This window comes from Macaca nemestrina, chromosome 15, assembly GCF_043159975.1.
Source record: "Macaca nemestrina isolate mMacNem1 chromosome 15, mMacNem.hap1, whole genome shotgun sequence".
Lineage (NCBI taxonomy): Eukaryota > Metazoa > Chordata > Mammalia > Primates > Cercopithecidae > Macaca > Macaca nemestrina.
This window is the reverse complement of record NC_092139.1, coordinates 1205317-1229440: the sequence shown is the minus strand read 5'-3', so window position 1 is coordinate 1229440 and position 24124 is coordinate 1205317. Positions and strand designations below refer to the sequence as shown.

Below are 24124 nucleotides of genomic sequence, written 5' to 3'. Positions count from 1 at the left end.
TATAGAGATGGGGTCTCACCACGTTGCCCAGGCTGGTCTCCAACTCATGGACTCAAGTGATCCACCCGCCTTGGTCTCCCAAAGCCCTGGGATTACAGACGCGAACCACCACACCCAGCTGAGATTCACTTTTTTGAGGAAGGCAACAAAGGGTGAATTTGCAGCTGAGAAAAAATCAGTTGATAATTGGCCTTTTCCCTTGACCGTGGGTTGCATTGTCCTGTTTCTTCATGTGTCTAGTGATTTTTGACTGAACACTGGACATTGTGTGGAGAGTCTGTTCTGCTTCCTCCTCTGAAGCTGTCAGTGTTTGCTTTGCAGGTCGTTTCATTGCTGGGCCCTTGTGGGCTTGTTCTCATGTTTTGTTGGTGTCAATCTGTGGAAAGCCCAAAGTGTGCTTCCCAAGTCCTGCTACCTGGGTAAGATTCAACCCTCAATCTCAGTCTCCCCTGCAGATCTCTCTGGGGCTTGGTCTGAGCTTTCATTAGATGAGTGTGGAGTAGGCATTACTGTACATTGTAGTCCTTTCTCCTAAAAAAAAAAAACAAAAAAAAACAGTAAGGTCTCTCCACTCTGGCCAGGTCCAAATGCCAAAATGCCAAAATGCGACCTGACACAGCTTGTCCTCTAATATCTTTGTCCCGCTCTAACTTGGGGTGGACTCAACCTCAGGTGATCCCTGGTGAGTTGCAGCCTTGAATACTTTCCTCTGAGAAACACTATGGTTTGTGTCCAGCCCGTAGGCCACAGAAAGGTGATAAGTCACTCTGTGATTGGCTGCATCATTCAAGGCTCTGTCCTGGGGGACGCCCCTGCTGTCTGTGAAGATACAGCTGCTGGAAGGCCTGGGAGGGGGCCTGTATCAGGGAACCAGTGAGTGACCCCAGGCTGCCAGCCAACAAGCAAGCGGGGACCTCAGTCCTACCGCCACAGGGAACTGAGTTCTGCCAACAACCATGTGGCCTTCAAAGAGGACCTCAAGCTTCAGAAAGAAACACCAACACCTTGGTGGCACTCTTGAAACCCCAAACCACCTGGTGGAATTGTGTGTGAGCTCCTGACCTCCCAAAACCGAGAATAAATGCATGGGTTTTTTTTGTTATTTTGTTTTTTTTGGTTTTTTTTGAGACGGAGTCTCGCTCTGTCGCCCAGGCTGGAGTGCAGTGGCCGGATCTCAGCTCACTGCAAGCTCCGCCTTCCGGGTTTACGCCATTCTCCTGCCTCAGCCTCCTGAGTAGCTGGGACTACAGGCGCCCGCCACCTCGCCCGGCTAGTTTTTTGCATTTTTTAGTAGAGACGGGGTTTCACCATGTTCGCCAGGATGGTCTCGATCTTCTGACCTCGTGATCCGCTCGTCTCGGCCTCCCAAAGTGCTGGGATTACAGCTTCAGCCACCGCGCCCGGCCAAATGCATGGTTTTGTTTTGTTTTGTTTTGTTTTGGGTTTTTTTTTTTTTTTTTTTTTTTGAGACGGAGTCTTGCTCTGTCACCCGGGCTGGAGTGCAGTGGCCGGATCTCAGCTCACTGCAAGCTCCGCCTCCCGGGTTCACGCCATTCTCCTGCCTCAGCCTCCTGAGTAGCTGGGACTACAGGCGCCCGCCACGTCGCCCGGCTAGTTTTTTTGTATTTTTTAGTAGAGACGGGGTTTCACCGTGTTAGCCAGGATGGTCTCGATCTCCTGACCTCGTGATCCGCCCGTCTCGGCCTCCCAAAGTGCTGGGATTACAGGCTTGAGCCACCGTGCCCAGCCTCAAATGCATGTTTTTTAAAGCTACTAAATTGGTGTTGATTGGTTATGCAGTGACAGATAACAGCACGGGGCCTATAATCACTGTTCTCTGGTGAACCTCCAGTGCCTCCTCACCATCAGCCACAGGCTTGCAGAGGTCCCAAGCATTCCCAACCAGCAACATGCACGCTTAAGCCCCTCGCTCCAGTCTCTGCCTCTCATCCCAGGGGGACCACCGTGCTCTGCCTGGAGCTCTGCTTGTGGGGTGGCCGAGGAGAACCGGGCATGTGGGCACCTCCAAGCACCCTCTCAGTCTTGTGCTGTCCGTACCCTGCTGCCTGGAGAGAGCTGTGCACAAATTTTGTCTGGTCTCAGAGTCGTTTCTGGAGGGAGACGTACCTGGCAGCAGCTACTCCTCCACAACTGGAAGCAGCGGTTGACTCCACACCAATATAAAGATAATTTTTTATTTTGCAATGATTTCAAACTTACAGAAAAGTTGCAAAACTGGTACCAAGAACTGCCCGACATGCTTCGCCCAGGGTCTCTAATTGTTCACATTTTGCCCATTTGCTTTCTCATTCTTTCTCTGTCTTTCACACGTGGACTCTTTTTTTCTGAAGCACATGAGAAAAGGTTGCATAAATCACTGCCTTTAGTCCTCCATGCTTCTGTGTGTACTTCTGGCAGATACAATAAGTACTCCTACAGTCCACATTCCGACTGCCTACAGTCCACATTCCGATTGCCTACAGTCCACGTTCCAATTGCCGCGGTTAACCCAGCAGAGCTGTCTGTTGGGATCGCTGATCAAGGCTCGTAGCCTCCCTCAATCTCAGATAGCTTATCAGTTCCTCAGTCTTTTTATTTATTTATTTATTTATTTATTTATTTATTTATTTATTTATTTTTTGAGACAGAGTCTAGCTCTGTCGCCCAGGCTGGAGTGCAGTGGCATGATCTTAGTTCACTGCAACCTCCATCTCCCAGGCTCAAACCATTCTCCTGCCTCAGCCTCCCAATTAGCTGAAATTACAGGTGCCCGCCACCACACCCAGCTAATTTTTATGTTTTTAGTAGAGACAGGGTTTCACCATATTGGCCAAGCTGGTCTCAAACTCCTGACCTCAAGTGATCCTCCCACCTCAGTCTCCCAAAGTGCTGGGATTGCAGGCGTGAGCCACCACGCCCAGCTCAGTCTTTTTATTTTTATATTATTTTATTGTTTTAGTATTTTCATGCTATAGACATTGGGCCTGTCTTTTTAAAAAATCTCTTACGAGCTGGGCAAGGTGGCGGGCGCCTGTAGTCCCAGCTATTCGGGAGGCTGAGGCAGGAGAATGGCGTAAACCCGGGAGGCAGAGCTTGCAGTGAGCTGAGATCCGGCCACTGCACTCCAGCCTGGGCAACAGAGCGAGACTCCGTCTCAAAAAAAAAGTCTCTTATGACACTGAAACTTTTGAGGAATGCAAACCGGGTGTTTTGTAGATGGTCCCTGCGTTGAGTGTTCCCGACATTTCTGCATGAACAGATTGGCACAAGAGCCAGGCGTCCTTCCCAGCGCATGGGACGCTGGCTGCCCACAAGCGGCAATGGTACCTTTGATCCTCTGGGTAAACTGGCATCCACAAGTTTCTCGCAGCAGAGTTACCACTTTCCCTTTGTAACTGATAAGTAAGCCGGGCACGGTGGCTCACACCTGTAATCCCAGCACTCTGGGAGGCTGAGGCGGGGGGATCACTTGAGCCCAGGAGTTAGAGACCAGCCCAGCTAAAATGGGGAAACCCCATCTCTACTAAAAAATTAGCCAGGTGTGGTATGTGGTAGCACATGCCTGTAGTCCCAGCTGCTCAGGAGGCCGAGTCACGAGAATCACTGGATCTCAGGAGGCAGAGGTTGCAGTAGCCGAGATCACACCGCTGCACTCCAGCATGGGTGACAGAGTGAGAGAGAATCCGTCTCAAAAAAACCCAAAAATTAAGAAGGAAGTACTTTTGATACCGGTGGCCAGGGGAGGTCCCCAAATGCCAATGAGACCTTGACCCAGGCCAGTGTCCGCCTCTTAACACCATCATAAAAGGAATTCAAGGACGAGTTAAAAAATAATGAAAGTAGAGATTTATTGCAAAGCAAAAAGTACACCCTCAAGAAAGCAGAGTGTGGCCGGGTGTGAAGGCTCACTCCTGTAATCCTAACACATTGGGAGGCCGAGGCAGGAGGATCACTTAACCCCAGGAGTTCGAGACTAGCCTGGGCAACACAGTGAGACCCCCGCCTCACAAAAATAAATAAGTAAATAGAAAAAAAAACATAAAAAAGAAAGCGGAGTGCGGGTGTTCTCAAGAGAGCGAGTCGTGAGGCAGGGTTTGGGGCCCCTCCCTTGAATGGGTTTCTTTAACCAAGGAGTGGAATATTCATGAAGATTTCTGGAAGAAGATGAAGATTTCTAGGAACTGTGGTGCCACCCATTTTTATACCAAATATGTGTGTTCCTGGAACTGTCATGGTGCTGCTGAGTGTGATTGTGTGTTGATGAGCATATAATTAGGTCACTGGTGCAACCCAGGTCAAGTCTGCTGCCATGTGGGTCCAGTCGTGCAGTCGTCTCAGCCGGCTTGGCCCAGTGTGTCTGGCTGTCCCGGCCGGCTTGGCCCATGTCCTGGTTTTCAGGGTGTGATCACCCCTGGCCTCCACAGCTTTTTCAACAGCTCCCTTTTGATAGTCATGAAACGGCTGCCTGGAATCTTCTGTTCTCCTGTGGCCACCCTGTCATAGTCCTGTCTCACTTTGGATTAGGTAAATGTCCTGTCCCTCGTCAGAATCCATCTCTGGACTTAGCATTCGTGGATGATTCGAACCTGGATCAGCGTTTACTACAACGGCTGTGGGTTTTAAATCACCGTTTTATCTGTCGTTATTTTTTTTTGGAAGTTGACTTTTTTGGAACATATATGACTCTATGGATATTCACACACACACATATCGCCACCGCCGTGGTCAGGAAGCAGGACATCCCACGACTCGGAAATCTCCCCAGACACGCCATTTGCGGTGACCCCTCCTCTTCCCCATGGAAACCCCATTTGCTCTAAGAAGGTTGGACGCGGCCCAGGACACAGACGCACCGGGTTGCGCTGGGGTCTGGCTTTTCTCAGTTAGCACAGCGCTGTGGAGACCCACCCGGGGGTTTCACAGATCGAGGGCTCGTTCCTCCTATCACTGAGCAGTATCTCGTGCGCGACGCACCAGTCTATCCCCTCACCCGCAGGAGGACACCTGCAATGGTTCCAGGTTGGGCAGCTATGAATAGAGCTCCCACACGTCTGTTAACGTAAACCTGTTTGAGTTTGTCTTGGATAAATGCTCAGAAGCGGAATCGCTGGGTCACGTGCCAGGCGCAGGTTTCCCTTCGCCAGAAGCCGCCGACCTGGCCTCGGGAGGGAAACCCGGCCGTCTGCACCCCCAGGGGAGTTCCCGGAGCCTCACGGCCTCCACCCGCAGCAGCACTTGGCGTCCTTGGTGTTTGGAATTTTTTTTTTTTTTTTAGCTGCTGTCATAGGTAGCCTCTCACGGTGCTTTTAATTTGCATTTCCCTAATGTTGAAGAACATGTCATGGGCTGGTTAGTACATGGTCTTTGGTGAAGCTCCCATTAAGTCTTTTATCCTTTTATTTATTTATTTTGAGACGGAGTTTTGCTCTTGTCGCCCAGGCTGGAGGGCAGTGGCGCGATCTCGGCTCACTGTAACCTCCACCTCCACCTCCCGGGTTCAAGCGATTCTCCTGTCTCAGCCTCCTGAGTAGCTGGGACTACAGGCGCCGCCACCACGCCCGGCTAATTTTTTTTTTTTTTTTTTTCCAGTAGAGACGAGGTTTCTCCATGTTGGTCAGACTGGTCTCAAACTCCCGATCTCAGGTGATCCGCCTGCCTCAGCCTCCCAAAGTGCTGGGATTACAGGTGTGACCCACTGCACCCGGCCTGTTATCTTTTTTAAAAACAGCTTTATTGAGATATCATTTACACGCCATAATATCCACCCATTTAAAGTGCATGATGCAATGGCTCTTCGCATCTTTACAGAGCTGTGCAACCTCACCATAGTCTAATTTCAGAACATTTCATCACCCCGAAAAGAAACCTTGTACCATTTAGTCATCAGTCTGCGCTCCCCTCCCACCTCCAACCAAGCCCTGGACAACCACTCATCTGCTTTCTGACTCCACGCATTTGCCTGTTCCGGGCGCTTCGTGCGAACGGAGCCGCGCCCACTGTGTGGTCTTTGCTGACTGGCTGCTTCCGGGTTTGGTTTCTGGGCCTCGCAGCCTGCGTCAGTGCCTTATTCTTTCTTGTTGCCAAACAATCCTCCGCTGTAGGGATGGGCCACGTTTTGTTCATCATTCATCTGTTGATGGACATTTGGGTTATTTCCCTTTTTTTTTTTTTTTTTTTTTTTGGAGACAGAGTCTTGCTCTGTCACCCAGGCTGGAGTGCAATGGCGTGATCTTGGCTCAGTGCAACCTCCACCTCCCAGGTTCAAGTGATTCTCCTGCCTCAGCCTCCCAAGTAGCTGGGACTACAGGCGTCCGCCACCACACCTCGCTAATTTTTGTATTTTTAGTAGAGACAGGGTTTTGCCATGTTGGCCAGGCTGGTCTTGATCTCCTGACCTCAGGTGATCTGCCTACCTCGGCCTCCCAAAGTGCTGGGATTACAGGCGTGAGCCACCTCGCCCAGCCTGTTTCCACTTTTTAGCTAACATGAATAATGCTTTATGGGCGTACAAGTTTTTTTGTGTGGACACATGTTTTCATTTATCCCAGGTAGATATTGAAGAGCAAAATCCTGTGACTATATTTAACCTTTTGAGGAACTGCCAAAATGTTTTCCGAAGTGGTTACACCATTTCACATTCCCAGCAGCTGTGTAGCCGGGTTTCCGTTCCTCTGCTTTTATTATTGTGTGTCTTTTTATCAGAGCTCTGCTGGGTGTGAAGTGCTGTCTCATTGGGGTTTGGATTTGCATTTCCCTAATGACTAACCCTATGGATCTTTTTGTGTACCTTTTAGCCATTTGCATGTCTTCTTTGCAGAAATGTCTATTCAAATCCTTGACCCTGGCCGGGCGCGGTGGCTCAAGCCTGTAATCCCAGCACTTTGGGAGGCCGAGACGGGCGGATCATGAGGTCAGGAGATCGAGACCATCCTGGCTAACACGGTGAAACCCCGTCTCTACTAAAAAATACAAAAAAACTAGCCGGGTGAGGTGGTGGGCGCCTGTGGTCCCAGCTACTCGGGAGGCTGAGGCAGGAGAATGGCGTGAACCCGGGAGGCGGAGCTTGCAGTGAGCCGAGATTGTGCCACTGCACTCAGCCTGGGCGACAGAGCGAGACTCCGTCTCAAAAAACAAAACAAACAAACAAAAAAACAAATCCTTGACCCTTTTCTTTTTTTTTTTTTTTTTTTGAGATGGAGTCTCACTCTGTCACCAGGCTGAAGTGCAGTGGTGCAATCTTGGCTCACTGCAACCTCTGTCTCCCAGATTCAAGTGATTCTCCTGCCTCACCCTCCTGAGTAGCTGGGATTACAGGCGCACATCACCACACCTGGCTAAATTTTGTATTTTTTGTAGAGATGGGGTTTCGCCATGTTAGTCAGGCTGGTTTCGAATTCCTGACCTTGTGATCCGCCCACCTCAGCCTCCCAAAGTGCTGGGATTACAGGCATGAGCCACAGTGCCCACCCCCTTGGCCAGGTTTTATTTATTTATTTATTTATTTATTTTTTTTTTTTTTTTTTTTTTTTTGAGACGGAGTCTCGCTCTGTCGCCCAGGCTGGAGTGCTGTGGCCGGATCTCAGCTCACTGAAAGCTCCGCCTCCCGGGTTCCCGCCATTCTCCTGCCTCAGCCTCCCGAGTAGCTGGGACTACAGGCGCCCGCCACCTCGCCCGGCTAGTTTTTTGTATTTTTTTAGTAGAGACGGGGTTTCACCGTGTTAGCCAGGATGGTCTCGATCTCCTGACCTCGTGATCCACCCGTCTCGGCCTCCCAAAGTGCTGGGATTACAGGCTTGAGCCACCGCGCCCGGCCCTTGGCCAGGTTTTAAATTGAATTGTTTATTTTTATGTTTTGGTGTTGAGTCTTGAGAGTTTTTTATGTATGGTGGATACAAGTCCTTTGTCAGTTATGTGATTTGCAAATATTTTCTCCAAGTCTGTGGCTTATCTTTTTAATCTCTTAACAGGATCATTCACAATACAAGTTTTTTATTTCAGTGAAGCCCAGTTTATCCATATTTTTCTTAAATGGATCATGCTTTTAATATTGGCTACTCAGGTCACAAAGATGATGTCTTGTACTTTCTTCTAGATGTTTTATAGTTTACATTTTATATTTAGATACATTATCCATTTGTATAGTTAATTTTTGTATAATATGTGAGATTTGGGTCAACGTTTTTGTTTGTTTGTTTGTTCGTTTTGCATGTGAATGTCAAATGCTTCCAGCACCATTTGTTGAAAAGATTATACTTTTTTTTTTTTTTTTTGAAATAAGGACTCACCCTGTTGCCCAAGCTGGAGTGAGGTGGCATGATCTCAGCTCACTGCAACCTCTGCCTCCTGGGCTCAAGCGATCCTCCCACCTCAGCCTCCTGAGTAACAGGGACTATAGGCACATGCCATGAAGCCCAGCTACTTTTTGTAGAAACAAGGTCTCACCATGTTGCCCCGGCTGGTCTCTAACCCCTGGGCTCAAGTGATCCGCCTGCCTCAGCCTCCCAAAGTGCTGGGATTGCAGGCGTGAGCCACTGTGCCTGGCAGAAAAGATTATACTTGCTCTGTCAAATCACTGAGGTGCCTTTTCTCAGAGAACATTTGGTCGCATCTGTGTCAGGCTGTCTCTGCACTCTATCCTGTTACCCTGATGTCTGTGTCTGGCTCTTCACCAAGACCTCACTGTCTTGTTTTGTTTTCTTCTGTTATTTTTGTTTTTCTAAGACATCTTGTTATAGCACACTGTCTTGATTATTGTGATTTTACAGCAATTTCTAAAATGAGGTCGTGGCTGGGTGCAGTGGTTTACGCCTGTAATCCCAGCACTTTGGGAGCCTGAGGTGGGCAAATTCCTGAGCCCAGGAGTTCAAGACCAGCCTGGCCAACATGGTGAAAGCCCATCTCTACTAAAACTACAAAAATTAGCCTGGCATGGTGGTGCACACCTGTAATCGCAGCTACTCAGGAGGCTGAGGCACAAGAATCGCTTGTACCCAGGAGGTTGCAGTGAGCCGAGATCGTGCCACCACACTCCAGCCTGGGCAATAGAGTGAGACTCCATCTCAAAAAAAATAAAATAAAATAAAAAGTGAAATAAAATAAAATGAGGTCGTATATGGAAAGAATAGTCTTTTCAACAAATGATGTTGGGATATCTTCATATCCACCTGCAATATAATGAGACCAGCTCTTCCCTCACCTGTCAATCAATATGATGAAGCCAGGCTCTTCCCTCACCTATCAATCAACACAATGAAGCCGACTCTTCCCTCACCTGTCAATCAATACAATGAAGCTGGCTCTTCCCTCACCTGTCAATCAATACGATGAAGCCAGCTCTTCCCTCACCTGTCAATCAATACAATGAAGCCGGCTCTTCCCTCACCTGTCAATCAATATGATGAAGCTGGCTCTTCCCTCACCTGTCAATCAATACGATGAAGCCAGCTCTTCCCTCACCTGTCAATCAATACAATGAAGCCGGCTCTTCCCTCACCTGTCAATCAATATGATGAAGCTGGCTCTTCCCTCACTTGTCAATCAATACGATGAAGCCGGCTCTTCCCTCACCTGTCAATCAATACAATGAAGCCAGCTCTTCCCTCACCTGTCAATCAATACAACGAAGCTGGCTCTTCCCTCACCTGTCAATCAATACGATGAAGCCAGCTCTTCCCTCACCTGTCAATCAATACAATGAAGCTGGCTCTTCCCTCACCTGTCAATCAATACGATGAAGTCAGCTCTTCTCTCACCTGTCAATCAATACAATGAAGGAAGCCATCTCTTCCCTCACCTGTCAATCAATACGATGAAGCCAGCTCTTCCCTCACCTGTCAATCAATACAATGAAGCCGGCTCTTCCCTCACCTGTCAATCAATACGATGAAGCTGGCTCTTCCCTCACCTGTCAATCAATACAATGAAGCTGGCTCTTCCCTCACCTAGCAATCAATATGATGAAGCCGGCTCTTCTCTCACCTGTCAATCAATATAAGGAAGCCAGCTCTTCTCTCACCTGTCAATCAATACGATGAAGTCAGCTCTTCCCTCACCTGTCAATCAATATGATGAAGCTGGCTCTTCCCTCACCTGTCAATCAATATGATGAAGCTGGCTCTTCCCTCACCTGTCAATCAATATGATGAAGCTGGCTCTTCCCTCACCTGTCAATCAATATGATGAAGCTGGCTCTTCCCTCACCTGTCAATCAATATGATGAAGCCAGCTCTTCCCTCACCTGTCAATCAATACAACGAAGCTGGCTCTTCCCTCACCTGTCAATCAATACGATGAAGCCAGCTCTTCCCTCACCTGTCAATCAATACAATGAAGCTGGCTCTTCCCTCACCTGTCAATCAATACAATGAAGCTGGCTCTTCCCTCACCTATCAATCAATACGATGAAGTCAGCTCTTCCCTCACCTGTCAATCAATACAATGAAGGAAGCCATCTCTTCCCTCACCTGTCAATCAATACGATGAAGCCGGCTCTTCCCTCACTTGTCAATCAATACAATGAAGCTGGCTCTTCCCTCACCTATCAATCAATATGATGAAGCCGGCTCTTCTCTCACCTGTCAATCAATATAAGGAAGCCAGCTCTTCCCTCACTTGTCAATCAATACAATGAAGCTGGCTCTTCCCTCACCTGTCAATCAATACGATGAAGCCAGCTCTTCCCTCACCTGTCAATCAATACGATGAAGCCAGCTCTTCCCTCACCTGTCAATCAATATGATGACACTGGGCTCTTCCCTCACCTGTGTATCAATATGATGAAGCCGGCTCTTCCCTAACCTGTACATCAATATGCGACCTAATAAAAGTATAAAACTATTTGAAGAAACCATAGGTATAGGCTGGACGTAGTGGCTCATGCCTATAATCCCCCAGCAGTTTGGGAGGCTAAGGTGGGAGGATCATTTGAGCCCAGGAGTTCAAGACCAGCTTGGGCAATATAGAAAGACCACATCTCTACAAAAAAGTAAGAAATTAGCCAAGAGTGGTTGTGTGCACCTGTAGTCCCAGCTACCAGGGAGGATGAGATGGAAGTATCCCTTGAGCGTAAGAGGTCAAGGCTGCAGTGAGCTGAGAATGTGTCACTGCCCTCCAGCCTGGGCAACAGAGGAAGACCCTGTCTCAAAAAAAAAAAAAATAGGTAAACGTTCATGACCTTCTTAGATAAGACACTGAAACCACAAGCAAAGTAAGAAAAAGTAGGTAACTGGACTTTGCCAAAATTAAAAACTTTTGTGCATCAAAGGACACTGTAAGAGGATGAAAAGACAATCTACAGAATGGGGAAAAATATTTGCGAATCACAGCAGATAAGGGTCCAGCGTTCCTAATATACAAAGGACTCTAACAACTCAACAACACAAAGACAAAAACCCAATGTAAAATGGTTCCGAATAAACCTTTATCCAAAGAAGATGCCCAAATGGTCAATACCATTAGTCACTAGGAAAATGCAAATCAAAACCACAGTAAGACACCACTTCACACTCTCTAAGGTGGCTATAATCAGAAATAAGAAAAATACCAAGTGTTGGCAACAATGTGGAGAAATGGGAAGCCTCCTCCATTGCTGGTAGCAACGTAAAATGTTCCAGCCACTGCGGAAAACAGTCTGGCGATTCCTCAGTAAGTTAAACATAGACAACAGTGTCTGAGCCAGCAATTCCACTCCTAAGTACACACCAAAAGAGTTGAAAATAGGTATTCAAACAAAAACTTGTACATGGAATGTTTGCAATGGCACTATCTATAATATCCAAAAGGTGGAAACAACTCACATGTCCATCAATGGATGAATGGAGAGACAAATGTGATCTATCCACACAAAGGAATGCTATTCAGCCATAAAAAATGAATCTAGAAAACTGGGTGAAAGAAACCAGAAACAAAAAGGCACAATTTGTATGATTCCATTTGTATGATATGTTCAGAATAGGTAAATTCAGAGACACAGAAAGCATATTAGTGGTTGCTAGGGGCTGGGGATGGGGACAGGGAAAAGGACTGTTTAATGGGTATGGTTTCCTTTTGGGGAGATGAAATGTTTTGCAACTAGTCAGAGGTGGTGTGTGCACTGCACTGTGAGTGTTCCATGATGGGTGCACTGCATTGTGGGTGTTCCACGGTGGGTGCACTGCATTGTGGGTGTTCCACGGTGGGTGCACTGCATTGTGGGTGTTCCACGGTGGGTGCACTGCTACATTGTGAGTGTTCCACGATGGGTGCACTGCTACATTGTGAGTGTTCCACGATGGGTGCACTGCATTGTGAGTGTTCCACGGTGGGTGCACTGCATTGTGGGTGTTCCACGGTGGGTGCACTGCATTGTGGGTGTTCCATGATACTACTGAAATGCATATTTTAAAATGCTTCATTTTATGATATGGGAATTTTACCTCAACAAAAATCATTGAGGTAGCATAATTTCTCTATATCATTATTATCTTTTTTTTTTTGAGACAGAGTCTCGCTCTGTCGCTCAGGCTGGAGTGCAGTGGTGTGATCTCGGCTCACTGCAACCTCTACCTCCCAGGTTCAGGCGATTCTTCTGCCTCAGCCTCCCGAGTAGCTGGGATTACGGCACACACCACCAGACCCAGCTATTTTTTGTATTTTTTGTAGAGACGGGGTTTCACCATGTTGGCCAGGCTGGTCTTGAACTCCTGACCTCAAGTGATCCACCCGCCTTGGCCACCCAAAATGCTGGGATTATAGGCGTGAGCCACCGCGCCCGGCCTCTCTATCATTATTTTTCAGAATTGTTGTAGTTATTCTAGTTCATCTTTCCATTTTAATCGTGAGAACTGCTTGTCTGTATCTTCAGAAAATCTGGCTGAGATTTGTACTGGAATTGCATTAAATATATAAATCAACACGGCAAAAATCAGGATCTCCACTGTTGAGTCCAAAACCCAGCAACACGGCACATCTCTCCGTTTACCTGGGTCTTCTTTGATACTTTCATTAACACTTCATTTTTTAAAATTTCTGATTCTAACTGTACATTGCTGGTAGAAATACTGTATTACTTTGTTCTTGCACTGCTATAAAGAACTACCTAAGACTGGGTAATTTATAAAGAAAAGAGGTTTAATTGACTCACAGTTCTGCAGGCTGTACAGGAGGCTTCAGGAAACTTACAATCGTGGTGAAGGGCAAAGGAGAAGCAAGCACATATTCATGCGGCAGCAGGAGAGAGAGAATGAAGGGGGAGTTGCTACAGACTATCAAACCACCAGGTCTCGGCTGGGCGCGGTGGCTCAAGCCTGTAATCCCAGCACTCTGGGAGGCCGAGGCAGGCGGATCACGAGGTCAGGAGATCGAGACCATCCTGGCTAACATGGTGAAACCCCGTCTCTACTAAAAAAAAAAAAAATACAAAAAACTAGCCGGGCGAGGTGGCGGGCGCCTGTAGTCCCAGCTACTCGGGAGGCTGAGGCAGGAGAATGGCGTAAACCCGGGAGGCGGAGCTTGCAGTGAGCTGAGATCGGGCCACTGCACTCCAGCCCGGGCGACAGAGCGAGACTCCGTCTCAAAAAGAAAAAAAAAAAACCACCAGGTCTTGTGAGAACTCTCTCACCAGACAGCACTCGGGGATGGTGCTAAACCATTAGAAACCACCCCATGAGGCCAGGCGTGGTGGCTCACGCCGTAATCCCAACACTTTAGGAGGCCGAGGCGGGTGGATCAGGAGGTCAGAAGATCGAGACCAGCCTGGCCAATATGGTGAAACTCTGTCTCTACTAAAAATACAAAAAAAAAAAAAAAAAATTACCTGGGTGTAGTGGCGGACGCCTATAGTCCCAGCTACTCAGGAGGCTGAGGCAGGAGAATTGCTTGAACCCAGGAGGCGGAGGTTGCAGTGAGCTGAGATCGGGCCACTGCACTCCAGCCTCAGAGATAGAGTGAGATTTTTCTCTCAAAAAAAAAAAAGAAAGAAAAAGAAAAAAGAAACCACCCCCATGACCAATCACCCCCACCCGGCCCCACCTCCAACACTGGGGACCACAACTCAACATGCGACTTGGGTGGGGACTCAGAGCCAAGTCATGTCAAACACAGTGGATTTTTACACGTTGACTTTGTATATTGCTATCTGACTAACCTCACTTATTCATTGAATTTGCTTTTTTGTAGATTCCTTGGGATTTCTATATAGACAATCATGTTGTCTGGGAATCGGGACGTTTATTTCATTTTCAATCTGTATGCAAATAAATCTCTTGTTTTATTTTACTGGCTAATACTTCCAATAGATGTTTTTTTGTTGTTGTTATTGTTTTTGTTTTTTGAAACAGGGTCTCACTGTGTCACCCAGGCTGGCGTGCAGTGGCATGATCTCGGCTCACTGCAACCTCCACCTTCTGGGTTCAAGCAATCCTGCCTCAATCTCCTGAGGAGCTGGGACTACTGGCACGCACCACCACGCCCAGCATTGTTTGTTTGTTTGTTAGTAGAGATGGGGTTTCACCACCTTGGCCAGGCTGGTCTTAAACTCATGACTTCCAATGATCCACCCGCCTTGGCCTCCCAAAGTGCTGGGATTACAGGTGTAAGCCACCATGCCCGGTGGGTAAATGTTGATAATAGGGGCAGGAGTGGATGTGCTCATCCTGCTCTGGGTCCTGGGAAAGGAGTCTCTCACCTCAGTACAGCGCTGGCTGTAAATACTTCGTCAGAGCTCTTAGATTGAAGGAGTTGTTTTTTCTTCCTGCTTTGCTCAGATGTCCACGGTGAACGCAAGCTAAATGTTGTCAAATGCTCACTGCCCATCACTGGATGTGAGGGGCTTACAACTGCATATTGGTGCATTTTTACAAATCCCAGCGTCTGTGCTATCTCAATGTTAGCATTTGCTGACTCTCGTTTTCCATTTGTTTGTTTTTTGGGGGTTTTTTGAGATGGAGTTTCACTCTTGTCACCCAGGCTGGAGTGCAATGGCATGATCTCAGCTCACTACAACCTCCACCTCCCGGTTTCAAGCAATTCTCCTGCCTCAGCCTCCTGAGTAGCTGGGATTACAGGCATGCGCCACCACACCTGGCTAATTTTTTTTTGTTTTTTTTTTTTTTTTTGAGACGGAGTCTTGCTTTGTCGCCCAGGCTGGAGTGCAGTGGCCGGATCTCAGCTCACTGCAAGCTCCGCCTCCCAGGTTTACGCCATTCTCCTGCCTCAGCCTCCCGAGTAGCTGGGACTACAGGCGCCCACCACCTCGCCCGGCTAGTTTTTTGTATTTTTAGTAGAGACGGGGTTTCACCATATTAGCCAGGATGGTCTCGATCTCCTGACCTCGTGATCCGCCCGTCTCGGCCTCCCAAAGTGCTGGGATTACAGGCTTGAGCCACCGCGCCCGGCCTAATTTTGTATTATTATTTTTTTTTTTCGGAGATGGAGTCTTGGTCTGTCACCCAGGCTGGAATGGTACAATCTCGGCTCACTGCAACCTCCACCTCCCGGGTTCAAGAGATTCTCCTGCCTCAGCCTCCCAAGTAGCTGGGATTACAGGTGCCTGACACCATGCCCAGCTAATTTTGGTATTTTTAATAGAGATGGGATTTTGCCATGTTGGTCAGGCTGGTCTCAAACTCCCGACTTCAGGTGATCTGCCTGCCTCAGCCTCCCAAAGTGCTGGGATTACAGGCATGAGCCACCACGACCAGCCTCATTTTCCATTTAAATTGAGATTTTCCTGGTTCACTTATGCCAAGTAATTGTGGATCTTAACCTGTGGGCAGCAAGCCATCCAGGTGCCAAGGTGAGAGACGGAGGGCACGAGCTGCGCCAGTCTGATATAATACATAGAATAAGAACAGTTACACTAGATATACATCATAGGTACGATTATACATGAATATCATTAATCATTAGTTTGTAGCAATTACTCTTTATTCCAATATTATAATAATCCTCGCTCTACAATCATAGCCTAGGAAAAGCCAGGTCATATAGAGACAGGAGCTGAGGGGACATAGTGAGAAGTGCCTTCTGTTATGCCCGGGCAGGGCCACCAGAGGGCTCCTTGGTCTAGAAGTGACGCCAGCGTCTGGGAAGATGCCCGTTGCCAAGCAGACCATGGTCTAGCAATAGCGTCAGTGTCAAGGAAAAACACCTGTTCCTTAGCAGACTGGGAAAGGGAATCTCCCTTTCCTTTCCTCGGAGGAGTTCAGAGAAGACCCTACCCCTCCACCTCTCGTGGGAGGCCTGACATCGGTCAGACCCGCCCGCAGTTATCCGGAGGCCTAACCGTCTCCCTGTGATGCTGTGCTTTAGTGGTCACGCTCCTGGTCCACCTTCATGTTCCATCCTGTACACGTGGCTCCGCCTTTTAGATAACAGTAGTAAATTAGTGAAAGTACTAAAAGTCTCTGATATGCAGAAATAATGGCATAAAGTGTCTCTCTCTCCCTCTCTCTCTGCCTTGGCTGCCAGGCAGGGAAGGGCCCCCTGTCCAGTGGACACGCGACCCACATGACCTTACCTATGATTGGAGATGGCTCTCACTCCTTACTCTGCCCCTTTGTCTTGTATCCAATAAATATCAGCACAGCCAGGCATTCGGGGCCACTGCCGGTCTCCACATCTTGGTGGTAGGGGTCCCCCAGGCCCAGCTGTCTTTTATCTGTCTTGTGTCTTTATTTCTACAATCTCTCGTCTCCGCACACGGGAGAAAAATCCACCGACCCTGTGGGGCTGGACCCTACAATCCTAAAGTCCAGGGTTTTATTATTTTTTTTATTTATTTATTTTTGAGACGGAGTCTTGCTCTGTCGCCCAGGCTGGAGGGCAGCGGCGCGATCTCGGTTCACTGCAAGCTTTGCCTCCTGGGTTCGCACCATTTTCCTGCCTCAGCCTCCCAAATATCTGGGACTACAGGCGCCCGCCACCATGCCCGGCTAATTTTTTTGTATTTTTTTAGTAGAGATGGGGTTTCACCGTGTTAGCCAGGATGGTCTCGATCTTCTGACCTCGTGAGCTGCCCGCTTTGGCCTCTCAAAATGCTGGGATTACAGGCATGAGCCACCGCGCCCGGCCTCGTTTTCCATTTGAGATTTTCCTGGTTCACTTATGCCAAGTAATTTTGGATTTTGTCCTAAAGTCCAGGGTTTTATTCTTTTTAGAGATGGGGTCTCTCTCTGTCGCCCAGGCTGGAGAGCAGTGGTGCGATCGTAATTCATTGCAGCTTCGAGCTCCTGGGCTCCAGCGACCCTCCCGCCTCAGCTTCCCGAGTGGTTGGAACCACAGCGCCTGGCTCTTTGACGAATACACACTCCTTGGTTTGCTGTTTGCCTTTGGTTAAAATCCAAAGAACGGAAAGGGTTGTTTCTGACTTTTGTTCAGATTTACAGGTACATTCTGGGGAGAGGGTTTGTTGACCTCCTCACCCCTCTACTCTAGAAATCTCTACTATATTTTATTATGAAATTCAATCTTCCATCCATTATACATACTGGACGCCTGCCTCCTGCAGGGCTGGCTCTGTCTCAACCACCGGGACCCAGGGTGAACAAATAGGCCACCTTCTCCTACAGTGCTTGTGTAATCACCAAGCCAATGTCCTGAGTTTACTTCCAATAGTGAAAAGTGCAGGGATTAATATGGAACTGTCACTGAGCACCTGCCCTGTGCCAGATACCAGTCCAAGCACCTGCAGGAAGCATCTTACCTTCAAGGTGGCCCCAGGAGTTAGCTATGCCCATCCCACAGGCAGGGACATTGAGGAACAGGGAGCCTCAGCCGCTGCCCCCCGGACTCCACCTGCCGCATCAGGTGCTGCCGGCATAGCAGACCTTCATCAAATATTAGTCAGCACTTCTGTTCTCTTCTGCACATGGAGACACCAGCTAAAAGGCACCAGCCAGAGGGCTGGACAGCAGCTGTCACCCGGGATGAAGATGGGCAGAGCTGGACCACTGGGGCTGTGGTCCGAACACACCACTCTCCCTCCAGGGGCCGACGAAGGAGCTCGGGGGGTCCAACCCTGGCTCTGGCTTTGGCAGAACTCTCGCCTCACCCCCAGACACCTGTGGGAGGAGCACAGTGCAGGTGGTGACAGCTCCCACAGGCCGAGCAAGGCTGTGAGCCTCCGAGCTAGGGGCCTCTCCCATCTAGTCCTCCCCACACACTGGTTGACAAGGTGCCTCCATCATCCCGTCCACAAGGAAGGAGACAGTGGCTACAGAGTAGCAGGCAGCCCTTATGAGTAGGACTGGATGCCTTTCCCTCTCGCCCTGCGGGAAGCCTGTGGCCGTCCTCCCCAGCTGACTGTCCCCATCAATCTCATCCCTGCCAATGATCACATCCCGGCAGCAACTGAGGCTGGACCAGCCTCCTGTAGCCTGTGTACAAGGCATCTTCCGTCCGCTTAGTTTTTCTGTACCCATTTCCTGCAGCTGGGGAGGCTCAGGTGCAGTGTCTCTCCCTCCTCCTACTTCCTGAACCAGCGCCCATCTGTGAAGACCTGGGACCTCCCCAAAGCCCCCAGATACACCAAGGGCACCACCGAACCCCTCAGAGCCAGGGGAGAGGAGAGGTGGCGTTTCCTGAGCTCACCTTTCCTGGTGGCACGGGTCCCCTCTGTCTGCAGCCACTGTCATGGGGAAAGCCAGGCTCAGCCACTGGCAAGAGCAGGCAGCCTGAGAGAGGTGGACGTGGGTCCAAGTCCAGGCCACGTGGCTCCCAGCAAGAGCCACGGCCAGCGGCCAGTCGGCAGGTCCTCCGCCTGACAAGGATGTGGGCCAGCGTCATCTGCCGCCTCCACTGCACCTCAGAGGAGACAAGATCCAGGGGGCAGCCCCTGAGGGCATCCCGCGGGTCCTCACAGAGGCTGGGGATCCCAACGGGCCCGGCAGCTTTCTCCCACCTTGGCCAGGATGCCCCGGGACCACCATGCAGCGTCTCTGAGGCTTACTGTGCAGAGGGGCTCACAGAGCCCCCACTGGCCCGGCTTATTAAATGCAGTTTTCACCTTTTCCCTTTAAAGGAAAATGAAAATCCCTCCTTTCCGACTCTGTGACTGATGTTGGTTGGTGAGGTTGAGAATGAGGTGAGCTGGGTCAGGCCGGCCTAGAGGGAAGCGGGAGACCCGAGAAGGCCTTGCTGTCCGGCGTGATCGGCAGATGGCCCCATGGCTCCTTCAGGGTGGGCTTGGGCCACAGACACCTCACCAGGGTCTCCCGTCCCTGGGCAGCCAAATCTGGGTCCAAGCAAGCCACAAAGGCTATGCCAGCCGAGCCCAACGCAGGCCACCCCAATAGTCCCTGCCCGGCCCTGCACCCTCCCCACCCCTTCCCAGGTGCTGATCCCCAGTACTCACCCTGCACCCCAAACCCCGTCTCAGTGTCTGCCCCTGAGGACTGGCCTGGTACAGGTCTAACAGGACAGAGCCCCTGTCAGGAGGTGACCACAATGCGGCCGACTGAGTACCTTGCTCCCTGCAGGGTCCCAGACCTGGCCTGGCACAGGCTGACCCCAGCGCACAGCTAGCCTTGCCCTCGGCTAGAGACAGGCCGTAGCCTGTGACCCTGCCTGGTGTCCCTGCCCAGCATAGGCCTGCCCCCAGTGAGACAAGGTGTTGGCGTCCGGAGCTGGCCGTGGGAGGCTCTGCTGGCCAGAGCTGCAGGGTCAGTGTGAATGGAGCCCCATCTAATCCAACAGCACCAAACGGCTCCCCACTAACTGCCAATGATTGGCTCTTGAAGATAGAACAGCAGGTCTCCCAGCCCCCACTCGAGGGAGTTGCAACTCCAACCTGAGAGAGGGGCGTCCTGAGTGTCCCCCTAGTCTCACAGCCCCTCGGCAGCCCTGGCCCTCTTCTGCGATGGTCGAGGTGCCTCCATCCTTAGGGTGGGCACGGCTCTGTGTCGGGGATGGGAGTTCGGTGGCTTCTTGAAGGCCAGAGGGGTGGGTCTCAGCACCCCAAGCAAAGCGGTGAGTTAGCACTCTGCCTGGCCCCTTTCCCTTCACTGCCCCCTGACAGCTGCCCAGGCCTGAGCCAGCCTGGGGAGGCCACAGGGAGGAACAGAGCCTCAGTCCCACTGGGGAGCAGATGCTGTCCGGGCAGAACCTGGCTCCAGCCTCCCCAAACCCACCACTACCACAGCTCCTTCAGGCCCCGAGGACTTCACACACGCTGGCCCTGCCGCCCGGAGCCCCTCGATGCTCTAGTGCTCACACTGCATTTACCCAGCCTTATTTCCTGAGCTGCCACGGGCAAGGGTGGGGCCCCCTGGCTACCCCATCTCTGCCCACAGGTACTGTGCCCGGTCTAGACAAGGCCAAAAGCAGCCCCCAGCCCAACCAGGAGAGGTCTCCGGACCCCTGTGAGGGCCCTAAGCCAGCCCCCTTCTCCAGGGAACTCCTCAAGGCCCAGCCCTCTGTGCTCAGAGCCCCCATGGGATGGGTCAGCCACAGGAGATCTGACCCGGCGGTCCCACTCCCTTTGCCCACACTGGGGCAGTGCTGCTCCGAGAGTCCTGGCCAGGACCCCAAGGTTTGGCACCAGCCCTCACCCCACCCAGCTGTACCCCAGCTCAGGTAACCACCATGCCCTGGGTTCAGCAGGGGCAGATCACAGCTTCAGAGATGGGGTGTCCTGCTTCCCAGGCCCCATCCCCACTTCCTGGGCTTTAAGTGTCCTGGGCTTTAAGTGTCTCCCAGCCCCTGCCCACGCCGATGCACTGTCTTGACCCTGAAGGCGCAGTCAGTTTGAGGCCTATGTGAGGGGCTGTCTGGGGAAGTACCCGTGGCCCACACGGATGCAGGAGGCTGTGGTGGGCGAGCCCTGGGCTGTGGGTCCTTGGGCCGGCAGTGCAAGCCTCCAGAGACAAGCCCAGGTCTTGCCAGAAACTTCCACCCTCCCAGTGTCAACCCGACTGACCCATCTGCCTCATAAGTGACCCCTCGGGGCTGCACACCTCTCCCATTGCAGGTCCTGGCACTGCTCCCCAGCACAGAGCTCCCCATCCCAGGTGGGGCTCGGGCGGTTCCCTGCCCTCCTTCCGCAGCCTTCCGCAGACCTCAGCTGAAACCTGAACCCCCCTCCCCTCCCACGCCCCGCAGCCTCTGCAGTGCTCCCCGCGGGAAGGCCGTTCTCCCTGGTTCACCGTTCCCTGCGCTTGGCTTGGCCATGAACACATAGTAGGTGCTTAACACACTGGTGCAATGAACACACACAGCGGCGCAGGGCCCAGGACAGCGCCTTCCCCACGTGCTCGGGAACACAAGAGCGTCCCTCCAAGTCTTGTTCAGGGGCCTCCCAGGGTCCCTGCCCAGCTCTGGGTCCTCACTGAGCACCTGGCGAGGGCAGAGTCCTACATCCGTTGGCCTCGATCTCCGGAACACAGGCACACGGCCGTCTCAGCCAGCAACGAGAGCCACGAAACAAATCCACCCAGGCTGACTCCCGAAGCCCTCGGACTGCGCCGCCCCACGGACCTCCCGGACCCTCTCTGCGACGGGGAAGACACCGCCCAGCCAGGACCAGGTGTGTAAAGAAACAGGACTTCCGTAGGGGCAGGCCGACTTCCCCTGCGGGGCCGAGGGAGGTGTGGGGAGGATTCAGCTGGGGGGGGGGGGCAGAGGAGGGACGGACGCCTTTCTACCTGGGAAGGGAAAGCGCGCCCCCTCCTGATTGACAGTTGACAGCAGGGCATGGCGGACCGTCCCCAGGGCCCTGCCAGGAACGCTCTGGGTTCCCCAAACATGGGGTCTCTGAGCAGCGGGGCCCAGCCTCTGCCTCCAGCGACTGGAGACTCACCTCACCCACCCAAATCCGCCGCGCTCTCCGTCTGGGCCCCGCCTCCCACTGCCCCTCCATCCGCACACCCTTTCACCGCCCGCTGCGGGCAGCAGGCGCAGCCTGGGGCCGGGGAAGCAGGTTCCGGAGCTGCCAGAGTTGCGAGGCGGGCTCGGGAGGGATCCAGGTTCCTCTGGCTGCGAAGTCCCTGGAGGCCGGGCCGGGGAGCTCCGCGCGCACAGCACTTTTTGGCCCGCCCGGCGCCCCCGTTGCCTCCACAGGGGCTGAAAAGGACGGGGCGGGCTGGACCAGGCTGGGCTCCGAGACGGGTCCGAGACGGGTCGCAGACGGGGGCCTGGGCCCGGGAGAGGGGCGGGGGCCGGACTCCTGGACCCGGAGTCTTTTGACCCCTGCAGACCCAGGCCCAGCCGGGCCGCCTTAAGAGAACGAACGCCACGGTGCTGAGCTCAGCTCACGCCAGACGGCAAGAGTCGCACCGAGGAGGAAGTTGAGGGCCGGGCCCGAGCGGGGCCCGGGGAGGGGGCGGGGCCGAGCGGGGCCCGGGGAGGGGGCGGGGCCGAGTGGGGCCCGGGGAGGGGGCGGGACCGAGTGGGGGCCCGGGGAGGGGGCGGGGCTTCTCCGGGACGCGGGGAGGGGGCGGGGCCGAGTGGGACCCGGGGAGGAGCCGGTGCGCCCGCCCTCTGTGACGCGCCGCGGCCCCCCCCGCTCATATAAGTGTGCGCGTCCGCGCGTGCGCACCCCGCGCGCGCGCGCGTCTCTGTCGTGGCGCGGTGTCCCGCGGTCTCCTCTGCAAATGGGCTCCGTGGCTTAGCGTCCCCGTCCCCGCCACCCGTGATCGTGCGCCGAGGCCCGCGAGGGGTTGCCGCCCAGGTGAGGGGCGCGGCGCGCGGGTGGGACGAGCAGGCCGGAGGAGGTGGGGGCGCTGGGCAGGGCCGGGGCTCCTCTTCTCTCCCCCTAGCAAGCACTGGGCGCGGGATCCCGGGCGGGCTCTTCCCGGGTCGGGCGGGTTGGGACGGCGCCTACCAGGTTCCTGGCGTCCGGGCCGGTGCCCTGCGCACAAAGCGCCTTTGTTCCACCCTCTCGGCCGGTTCGGGCTGGTTGGAGCCGCCCGCGCCCCGCGCAGCGAAGGCGGTCCCGGGAGCTGGGGAGCCCCGCCTCGGTAAAGAACCCAGCGTGGCGGCTCCACCCGCTGGGGAGCGCCCTTCCTGAGGGAATCCCGCTGATCCGAGGGGCTCCCCGACCCCCATGCACAGGTCCCACCAGCCAGCAAGCCAGAGCATGGCGGCCATCCCCTCCAGCGGCTCGCTCGTGGCCACCCACGACTACTACCGGCGTGAGTAGCCTCTGCCCCCCGCCCACGTAGATGCTCTGTTAGCGCCAGTGCCGCCCCCGTGCAGCCTGCGGAACCAGCGCTCGGCCTGAAGGCCGGTGGGCTGGGGGGGGCTCTGTGCCCCGCGTTGCTGACGGGACCTCTCCTCTCCAGGCCGCCTGGGTTCCACTTCCAGCAACAGCTCCTGCGGCAGTACCGAGTGCCCCGGGGAAGCCATTCCCCACCCCCCAGGTGAGTGCAGGACCGCTCCTCTCTCCCTCCGCCCCTGCCCCCAGGAGCTGGCAGCATCAAGACCCCACTTTGCTTCTCTCAGGTCTCCCCAAGGCTGACCCGGGTCACTGGTGGGCCAGCTTCTTTTTCGGGAAGTCCACCCTCCCGTTCATGGCCACGGTGTTGGAGTCCGCAGAGCACCCGGAACCCCCCCAGGCCTCCAGCAGCATGACCACCGGTGGCCTGGCTCGGGACGCCCCTAGGAAGCAGCCCGGCGGTCAGTCCAGCACAGCCAGCGCTGGACCCCCGTCCTGACCTGAGCGGTTACCACCAGCCCGAGGCCTGCGGAGGCGCCAGTCCACCAGAGCCCTTCTCCGCTCCCCGCCCCCGTCCCCTCCCCACCTCCCACTCCCCACCCTGTAGACCAGGCGGCTGCAGCAAGCAGACCTTCGCATCAACACAGCAGACACCAAAAAGGAGTTAGGGCCCCGCTCTCTACCGCCCGGCCCTGGCACTCGCTAGCTTTCCTGACATCTGGAACTGTGCACCTGGCACCAAGCGGAAAATAAACTCCAAGCAGCCAGTACCCGATGGTGTGTTCCTGAACTGTGCGGCCCGAGGTTCCGTTTGAGTGTGAGAAATGGCTGAATCCCTCCTGACCTCACTCCCTGATGGGGGCTGGCCCTGCTCCCAGGCCTTCCTGGGCCTCCTCACTCTGTGAGGCCGCTGCTGGGACTGAGAAGGATGGGATTCGCCGCTGCTTCCGGGGACCCTTGGACAAGCAGGCTCCAGGGCAGCCACTGAGGTGGGCC

The 24124-nt window shown here is 53.0% G+C and overlaps 2 protein-coding genes across 8 annotated transcripts; one reads left to right on the top strand and one right to left on the bottom strand.

Annotated features, from left to right (window-relative positions):
• Nucleotides 1-285: 285 nt before the first annotated feature.
• Nucleotides 286-23084, bottom strand: LOC105470725 (uncharacterized). Of its 7 annotated transcripts, none has more exons than XR_011613149.1 (6): nucleotides 22796-23084; nucleotides 19331-19403; nucleotides 18983-19080; nucleotides 18568-18736; nucleotides 17466-18038; nucleotides 15882-17304 (listed from the first exon to the last, which is right to left on the bottom strand). XR_011613149.1 is itself a non-coding variant. In XM_071079055.1 (5 exons), the coding sequence occupies exons 1-5, from the start codon at nucleotides 23059-23061 to the stop codon at nucleotides 427-429; spliced, it is 711 nt and encodes a 236-aa protein (XP_070935156.1). In that variant the 5' UTR covers nucleotides 23062-23084; the 3' UTR covers nucleotides 286-426. The 7 variants fall into 7 exon arrangements, 3 of the variants coding, with proteins under 3 accessions (XP_070935156.1, XP_011721221.2, XP_070935155.1); XR_011613150.1 differs by having other exon boundaries at nucleotides 17681-18038; XR_011613148.1 differs by lacking the exon at nucleotides 17466-18038 and having other exon boundaries at nucleotides 15882-16339; nucleotides 16496-17304.
• On the top strand, nucleotides 22486-23898 carry LOC105470487 (pancreatic progenitor cell differentiation and proliferation factor). Its single transcript, XM_011722542.2, has 4 exons — nucleotides 22486-22642; nucleotides 23026-23105; nucleotides 23256-23333; nucleotides 23416-23898. The coding sequence occupies exons 2-4, from the start codon at nucleotides 23051-23053 to the stop codon at nucleotides 23625-23627; spliced, it is 345 nt and encodes a 114-aa protein (XP_011720844.1). The 5' UTR covers nucleotides 22486-22642; nucleotides 23026-23050; the 3' UTR covers nucleotides 23628-23898.
• Nucleotides 23899-24124: the final 226 nt, after the last annotated feature.